Source organism: Coregonus clupeaformis, chromosome 13 (genome assembly GCF_020615455.1).
Source record: "Coregonus clupeaformis isolate EN_2021a chromosome 13, ASM2061545v1, whole genome shotgun sequence".
Lineage (NCBI taxonomy): Eukaryota > Metazoa > Chordata > Actinopteri > Salmoniformes > Salmonidae > Coregonus > Coregonus clupeaformis.
The window spans coordinates 27,215,807-27,225,396 of record NC_059204.1 but is presented as its reverse complement, the minus strand read 5'-3'; the positions used below and the strand labels follow the sequence as shown (position 1 = coordinate 27,225,396).

At 40.9% G+C, this 9,590-nt stretch overlaps 1 protein-coding gene across 1 annotated transcript; it reads left to right on the top strand.

Moving 5' to 3' along the window:
* Window positions 1-3,340: 3,340 nt before the first annotated feature.
* On the top strand, window positions 3,341-7,184 carry LOC121580007 (uracil phosphoribosyltransferase homolog). The gene is made up of 7 exons (XM_041895083.2): window positions 3,341-3,949; window positions 4,503-4,545; window positions 4,684-4,753; window positions 4,882-4,944; window positions 5,177-5,338; window positions 6,198-6,296; window positions 6,442-7,184. The coding sequence occupies exons 1-7, from the start codon at window positions 3,660-3,662 to the stop codon at window positions 6,546-6,548; spliced, it is 834 nt and encodes a 277-aa protein (XP_041751017.1). The 5' UTR covers window positions 3,341-3,659; the 3' UTR covers window positions 6,549-7,184.
* The last annotated feature ends 2,406 nt before the right edge of the window (window positions 7,185-9,590 follow it).

Here is a 9,590-nt window from a genome sequence, read left to right as displayed (position 1 = left end):
CCACAACCCTGGCGTTGCAAACGCCATGCTCTATCAACTGAGCTACATCCCTGCCGGCCATTCCCTCCCCTACCCTGGACGACGCTGGGCCAATTGTGCACCGCCCATGAGTCTCCCGGTCGCGGCCGGCTGCGACAAAGCCTGGATTCGAACCAGGATCTCTAGTGGCACAGTTAGCACTGCGATGCAGTGCCTTAGACCACTGCGCCACTCAGGAGACTAAGTGACATTCTCCCAATCCTCTTCTGGATCATCCAAATGCACTCTAGCAAACATCAGACGGGCCTGGACATGTACTGGCTTAAGCAGGGGGACACGTCTGGCACTGCAGGATTTGAGTCCCTGGCGGCGTAGTGTGTTACTGATAGTAGGCTTTGTTACTTTGGTCCCAGCTCTCTGCAGGTCATTCACTAGGTCCCCCCGTGTGGTGCTCACCGTTCTTGTGATCATTTTGACCCCACGGGGTGAGATCTTGCGTGGAGCCCCAGATCGAGTGAGATTATCAGTGGTCTTGTATGTCTTCCATTTCCTAATAATTGCTCCCACAGTTGATTTCTTCAAACCAAGCTGCTTACCTATTGCAGATTCAGTCTTCCCAGCCTGGTGCAGGTCTACAATTTTGTTTCTGGTGTCCTTTGACAGCTCTTTGGTCTTGGCCATAGTGGAGTTTGGAGTGTGACTGTTTGAGGTTGTGGACAGGTTGTTTTTATACTGATAACAAGTTCAAACAGGTGCCATTAATACAGGTAACGAGTGGAGGACAGAGGAGCCTCTTAAAGAAGAAGTTACAGGTCTGTGAGAGCCAGAAATCTTGCTTGTTTGTAGGTGACCAAATACTTATTTTCCACCATAATTTGCAAATAAATTCATTAAAAATCCTACAATGTGATTTTCTGGAGAAAAAAAATCTCAATTTGTCTGTCATAGTTGACGTGTACCTATGATGAAAATTACAGGCCTCTCTCATCTTTTTAAGTGGGAGAACTTGCACAATTGGTGGCTGACTAAATACTTTTTTCCCCCACTGTACTTCTAATGTAAGGGGTTCCTTTATTGACAAGACAAGTTGGCATATTCAAACATGTTCTGGTATTTAGTTTTAATTTCTGGAAATATTAATAGCCTGAAGATTGGTTTGAATTTGTGATTTATGGGGCATGTGAAAATAGCATATAGAGAGCAATAGTAATCGCGTATTTTTGAAGGCACTAACTCTGTCATGGCTCGTTGGACAAAGCCTATGGGGATTTTTTATTTTATTTTTGTAGGGTTCTTGGATAAACGCCGAAAATAAGGTATGTGGTTGGTAAACACAGGCTTAGAAGATCTTATACGTTTTGTTCTATGATATAATCTTCATCAGCTAATGTCAATTTTTGTATATGTTGAAGCATTTATGTAATTAAAACAAGCACATAAAGGCTTCATAATTCATAAAGGTCAGGTTAACAGACTGATATCATCTTATAGAACAAAACGTATAAGATGTCCTAAACTGTGTAAACCCCATTCTTTCCCCCAATAGGAACGGTAATGTCTAGATGGGATACAGCTTTTCAAATTGATGTCAAAAGTCGATTTTTTTGTGCATTTTAGCTAACCCCAACCCTTTTCCTAACCTTAACCTAATTCTCCTAACCTACTTCGTTAACTCCCCTAACCTGCTACGAAAAGTCAATTTTGACAAAAGCTGTACCCTTCTAGACAAAACCCATAGGAATGGCTGAACGAACCAGAGGTAACTAACTTTTGTTTTTTAGGACTACAAGCTGGGGAGCTCTGTTAGGGGTTTGTGAATGGTGATAATTATTTAAAGAATGGCAATTGACTGTCCATCATCATGTAGTAGCCTAGGCATTGAAAATAGCTCAAGCGCTGACAGAATGCTCCCGGTTTCCACTAGATAACACACAAAGTCAAACTTTGTGTCAAACACAACAGTGGTAGGCCTGATCACTGACAACGATGAGACAGCCTATAGGGAGGAGGTCAGAGACCTTGCCGTGTGGTGCCAGGATAACAACCTCTCCCTCAACGTGATCATGACAAAGGAGATGATTGTGGACTACAGGAAAAAAAAGAGGACAGCATCGACCGGGCTGTAGTGGAACAGGTTGAGAGCTTCAAGTTCCTTGGTGTCCACATCACCAACAAACTATTATGGTCCAAACACACCAAGACAGTCGTGAAGAGGGCACGACAAAGCCTATTCCCCCTCAGGAGATTGAAAATATTTAGCATGGGTACTATTTAATGAAGCTGCCAGTTGAGGACCTGTGAGGCATCTGTTTCTCAAACTAGACACTCTAATGTATTTGTCCTCTTGCTCAGTTGTGCACCGGGGCCTCCCACTCCTCTTTCTATTCTGGTTAGAGCCAGTTTGCGCTGTTCTGTGAAGGGAGTAGTAAACAGCGTTGTACGAGATCTTCAGTTTCTTGGCAATTTCTCGCATGGAATAGCCTTCATTTCTCAGAACAAGAATAGACTGACGAGTTTCAGAAGAAAGTTATTTGTTTCTGGCCCTTCTGAGCCTGTAATCGAACCCACAATTGCTGATGCTCCAGATACTCAACTAGTCTCAAGAAGGCCAGTTTTATTGCCTCTTTAATCAGCACAACAGTTTTCAGCTGTGCTAACATAATTGCAAAAGGGTTTTCCAATGATCAATTAGCCTTTTAAAATGATAAACTTGGATTAGCAAACACAACGTGCCATTGGAACACAGGATTGATGGTTTCTGATAATGGGCCTCTGTACGCCTATGTAGATATTCCATAAAAAATCAGCCGTTTCCAGCTACAATAGCCATTTACAACATTAACAATGTCTACACTGTATTTCTGATCAATTTGATGTTATTTTAATGGACAAATAAATTGCTTTTCTTTCAAAAACAAGGACATTTCTAATTGACCCCAAACTTTTGAATGGTAGTGTACATATTACCTCGACTAACCTGTGCCCCCGCACATTCACTCTGTAGAGGTACCCCCTGTATATAGCCTCCCTACTGTTATTTTATTTTCCTGCTGCTCTTTAATTTTTTTTTTTTTTTTTTACTTAACACTTATTTTTCTTAAAACTGCATTGTTGGTTAAGGGCTTGTAAATAAGCATTTCACTGTAAGGTCTACACCTGTTGTATTCGGCGCATGTGGCAAATAAAATTTGATTTAATTTGACATATCGTACTAACTCATTCATGCGTTTTATGACTTTGTGGCTGTGTTAACTAGTGTCGATCAATGCGCTCTAAAGCGTTCCTAGACGGACATCATTTCTGTCCATTAAGAGGCGAGAATCAGTTGTGACGTTATTTCCTGGTACAAAGTTTATGTTCCTGTAGATTTATACTAGCAGAGATCTGTTTATAATGACGAGATGATCATGTCTCCACCCTAACAATGAGAGTCGTTGTCAAAAGCGGGAAGGCAGGCGACAAGGTCCAAAATAAGCACATAGAAACGCTATGGGCTTCTATTGAACAGATTTAGGCGATAGTGAACCGTCTCGCTTTGCTTCTTCCTCTCTGATTTTTGCTGCCGCCACCCAATGGCCGCCACCCAGAATCAGAGAAGACAAAAATGTCCAGCATCACATTTAGCTATATGAATAGCAAAACTACATAGAGCCTAAACTATTTAGCGTTTTCTTAATTCTATGGAAACGTATTTTGAGAACGGAATTGGTACGGAAATCAAAATGCCTTGTCAAAATCAGCAGCTGAACAACAATGACAGACAAGAACACGCGGCAATGAGCGGCACCAAGCAGGTTCGGTTTGCTAGCTGCGGAAACAGCGTCCTGCCAGAGTCGAATAGAGATGCAGAAGTCCCCGAAACTTGTGAAAATGTGTTTAACAGTGAACTACAGAGGCAGATCGGATCGCAATTAAAACTGCTTCCTTTGAATGACCAAATACGAGAATTACAGACCATCATTAGAGACAAGTGAGTCATCATCTTTTGTCAAAATGATAGCAAACACAGTATCTGACACAGATAATGGATCTGTATTATCATGCACCAGATAACTGTCTAATAATGTGAAATTGAATGATGCATTGTAAACCAAGTGAATGGCCAATCGACACCATGTTACTATTTATAACTGTCATATTACACTGCACTTATATGGTTACGGTAGCCTTATCTGTGGTCTTTGTTACCCAGAACTGTAAATACACCAGGTTATTTCAATGAAGAAGATGTAGGCCAAATGCCATTATAGTCTGCTCCATTACGCGGTAGTAGCCTAAACGTGGCCACAACTTCCTTGTCTAGCATGAGGTTTAATACAAATAATGTTAGACCTACTGACAACAATAGACAATACTGATAACAGAACATTGAATGAGTACACTAATCACAATTTGAGTTTCTGTTGTAAGCTGATTCCACGAATAGGCCTACAATGTTTTTGTGTGAAAGTGGATCATGCATGGATTTCCTCTTTTATGTAACCCTTACTGTAAGCATACATTTTATTATTGTTCTTTTACAGGTCTACTAGCAGGGGAGATTTTGTATTTTGTGCAGATAGATTGGTAAGAAACTGTCTTGGTTCAATTGACACTGTTGTTTTCACTCTAGGTCAACTACTAATATATTATAATGTTTTTAATTGAGTGACTCATTTGTATAATGCACACTCTATTGTTTTGACCCACTCGGTTGGTCAACAGATCAGACTAGTGGTTGAAGAGGGACTCAATCAGCTGCCATACAGCGAGTGTACGGTGACCACTCCTACAGGTTAGACCTATTGGGTGAAATTAGTCAGAAATTATAGAAATTGGTTGAATACTATGTATTACAGGATAACTGTTACATTTCTCACCAAGAACAGAACTGTCTATTTTAATCTCCCCCCTCTCCTTCAGGGCATAAATATGATGGCGTCAAGTTTGAAAAAGGCAACTGCGGTGTCAGTATTATGAGAAGTGGTAAGGCACTGATCATATAGGATATTAAAGGAAGATACATCTGAATTGGTCTCTGAATAGAATCCCTGGCTGGTGGACTTGCCTATAAGCACCTGACATACCTAGTGCTATCCACTCAACTGTTTGACTTATCAGTTTGACTTGCTCACCATTACTACATCTTGTATGAGGTTTCCCTTGAATGAATTGAGTTGAATTAAACGTCTATTAATTGCTGTGTGTGTGTGTGTAGGCGAGGCCATGGAGCAGGGCCTCAGAGACTGCTGCCGGTCCATCCGTATCGGTAAGATCCTAATCCAGAGTGACGAGGACACCCAGAAGGCCAAAGTCTACTACGCCAAGTTCCCCCCAGACATCAGCAGGAGGAAAGTCCTCCTCATGTACCCCATTCTCAGTGAGTATGGATATACAGTACTTGTGTACCCCATTCTCAGTAAGTATGGAGAGAGTAGCACTCACATTCCCCATCCTTAATCACAGTCCAGGGGGATTACACACATGTAAACACAAAAGTCTTTACATGTCTTTAGGCCAAGCACGGTGTAAAACCCTGCCGTGGAAAAGCACTAACAGATAGTCTCAATACAGCACTAACTCCTCTTCAGGACAAAGAGTTCAGGTGAAGTGTTGCCCTGCCCTGGGCCTGAAGAACTGTCACTTTTTTTAATGAACCAGAAATGAGGACTTACTTGCTCCCATTAGCAAGACAATAGTGTAGTCATAGGCATCCACTGTTTTTATGAAGAACCCTAGACAGTGAGACCTTTCCACTTGATTTGCTCTTTGCTACACGATTTCTGTTAAATTACACCTTCCAGCTAAGATAATTGTGGGAAGGTGTCTTTTATTTGGCTCTGATAATGACCTTAGTAGGTAGCATGCTGCATATATTTCAGCATCATTTACCCCAAGAAAATAATCACAAGTATATCTGATTGGGGTAAACCATAACGAGCTCACTGCAAGGCCATGAAAATGATAAATAGGAGAAATGAAGCCACAAAGAGAAGTAATGTTCATATTTTTGTCCTCTAACTAGCATCCCTCTCTGAAACGATGAAAAACGTATTTGAGAGATCAAAATGACATTTTGTTATTTTATAGAAAGTAGCAGCAGATGAGTCATAGTAACAATCACAAGGCTAGTAAGGACAGACTTTTCTTCAATACTTCCATAATGTTGCCTGTTCTTCTGTCAAGTCACTGTGATATCTGTCCTGTGTTTTTGCTAGCTATACATGTTCTGCCTTTAGGTACAGGTAATACAGTGATTGAGGCTGTGAGAGTTCTGACTGAACATGGTCTCCAGCCCAAACATATCATCCTCCTGAGTCTCTTCTCCACCCCTCACGGTACACCTCACCTACAGTCCCTTGCTTAATATCGAAGTAGATTCTGTAATGTTCAAAATTCTGGGGTTTCATACTACAGCCTGTTGTCCATTCATTCAGTTTTATTGAAGGCACTACAAGTCTAATGGTTGTGTCATCTCACCAGGTGCCAAATCCATCATTCAAGAATTCCCAGAAATCACCATACTGACCACCGAGGTGCACCCTGTGGCTCCCACACACTTTGGCCAGAGGTACTTTGGGACAGACTAGTCAGCCCTCCAGGGCCATTCAATGGGACACCATACTATGAGAACCAACCATTGAATGGTCCCTCTCTCGGTTAAATGCGGAAGACACATTTCAGTTGAATGCATTCAGTTGTACAACTGACTAGGTATCCCGCTTTCCATTTTCCTCTCTGTCTGATGTCAGTTTGTCCACTTATTTCAAAAGGAGTTGTTACCCTGCTGAAGAATGTTGCTTTGCTGTGTACGCCGCCTTAACCTGTACTCCTCAGTCTGACAAAAACAATGCAAATATTTTCCTGGAAACAGAAAAAGCACATTCCATGCAGGTCTTTTAGGAACTAGTCTAGCGAGCTTGCATGTACTGCTGCCATTTTATTTATTCAGTTATGGTAATTCATTATATGTTGTTTTTCCTCATTTAGAAAGTCTAAATAATTCAAATAAATTTTTTCTATGTATTCTATTCAGAGTATGTGAGCGTAGTTGAGCGGTCGGAAATCCTGCTCACCGCTCCGGCGCTCCACGGCCTTTCCAGCCGCTCCACTAAAAACCGCTCCGCGCTCACAAAAACAAATAAATGCCGCTCCAAATTCGCTCCATTCATTAAAATCACCATTTAACCAACACCCATCTATTCTTTGGACTACCTGGACCTACCATTTGGTTTTTAAGTACTGAAACCAAACCATATGATTTGAATGAAAAGTATTTTAATAAACATGAAAAGGTGAATGTAAGAAGCGCTCATCATTTCAAATAGGCTACATGCCATATTAAACAGCATATAAACACTAAATAGGTCAGGAGCCAGACAGGGAGCCTAAGAAGGAACAAAAAATAATTATTTAGGCTATAATATTTCAATTATTTCAAGGATATAGCCTACAAAGAAATACATTTGCGAGAGCGACACAATAGGCTGGAAGGAACATAAAGGGCTCAGCATTTAAACAACATTTTGTTGTATTAAATCATTCTAGTCTATAAATTGCACATATAGGCTGTGACTTACTTAGAATTAAATGCAAATTAAAAGAAAAATGCCTTATTAGGCTCAGTCTACAGTGCCTTTGAATTCATTTTTAGAAACACCAGTTTGGCCAATCTGTGGCTTCAGGCTCATGCTGAAAATATCCTCTCCGCGCTTGCAGAGCGACTTGGGATGCTAAACACCCTTTTGGCCACTCTTGGCAGGCTGGGCAGAGATGCATAGTTGTATATATATTTTTTCTATACGTAGGCCTAAATGTTTTTAGGCAAAATAACCCAATCAAAACGGAAAGCTCCTTGAACGTTGGGCCAAAATCAATGATGGCCTATTGTATAGATAATAGAAAGAAAATGAATGAAATGTTTAAGAGATCTGATTTTTAGTTTATAAATACTTTGCTACAATGACACAGTTATCTACCCACCTCGTTCCTTTCTTTTAGCATGTGTCCTCTGTAGCTCAATTGGTAGAGCATGGCGCTTGTAACGCCAGGGTAGTGGGTTCGATCCCCGGGACCACCCATACGTAAAAATGTATGCACACTTGACTGTAAGTCGCTTTGGATAAAAGCGTCTGCTAAATGACATATTATTATTACACCATCATGCTTTCAGGATACGTGTCTTTTCAGATTCCACAATGATTCTTTAGTTGTGGACACTAGATCACCACACTCCCCTTCTTGCTCCTCATCTTTGTAAGTCACCTTGATTTAGCACCTGTGTGTTTTATCAGTTTCTTTATGAAAATATTTAGCGAACTCCATGACAGTAGCTAAAGCAAGGGGCTATTAGCAGTACACAAGTAGACTACAAATGCATGCTGGGCCGGGCGTGCCCTGAGCTCCTGAAGTGAGTGCTACTGGAGCTGGCGAGAAGGCCGACACTCCCGCCTTTGGGAATCTCGCTCCGCGCTCCTGTCAAATTGGGCACGCTCCGCTCCTCGCTCCGCTCACATACTCTGATTCTATTGTCTTGTCTTTTTTTATTAGTGTTGTCATTATTATTGCCACAAACAGTTTTAATGTATCATAACACTCAAAAGAAACAAACCAATCAAGAGAAACTGACCAGATCTGAAGTGGAATTTGATGGAAGGCACAATTTGGTCATTTCAGAGTGGAAAAGAAGCTCAGAAATACATTGCCCTTTTGACATCTATGTGTAGTCAAGGAATCGTCAATCATATTGAAAAAACGTATACTTAACTGGAAAACAACCAATCCTCCATTGTTAACACAATGGAAAGGTCAAATGCTTTATTATCTAAATGTTGAAAGTGCGTGGGTGACAGAGAGAAACAAAATGGTGCCCTTTGAGGCCATGATGCGGGCGATGGAAATGGGGGTGTGGCCAGGTGATGTCGTTGAGGTTTCTGTGCATCTGTATGCAGTCGTTTGTACGTGTATGTTTTGTATTTGAAAAAATAAATCTTACAAAAAATAAAGAATACACAGATAAAACCCATATACAACAGTGAATGATTAACTACATTCTGATACAAATTATTCACAGTCTATTGGATGTATTGACAAAGCATATCCTTTTTCTTTCAGAGTGAGTTTGAGTATGGAATGTATCACTTTTGTATGGGAAGCAGAGTCATCTTCACATATGCCTGCCTGGCCCAAATGCTGTTGAGACAAACACAAACAAAAGTTACTACTAGCTACAAAGAAGTAAAGGTTTTGAACATATTCCTCATATCATGCAAATACTTCGAATAAAACATGTATTATTGACACTGACACAGCGTGAAGTCCCTCACCAGATTCTACCAATCCAACTTCATGGAATGTCTTTCTCCCCATGACTCACTATGGCTCCGATCCTATTGACGCCAGGGAGGTTTCTCAGAGGAGCTGAAATAATGCAATACATCAAATGAAATAAACACTCCAAACACAGACAGAAACAATACCTCTGCTCTGCAAACACATTCCCAGTTCCTTTTTTTCTGAGAAATTAGTATGCACTTTGTCAAGCACTCGCCATGATAAACCCTATGGCCACTAGGGAGCACTACAACTGCATCCTTTCTGGGGTTTTCTGATGCCCTGGCATGATTTTCACA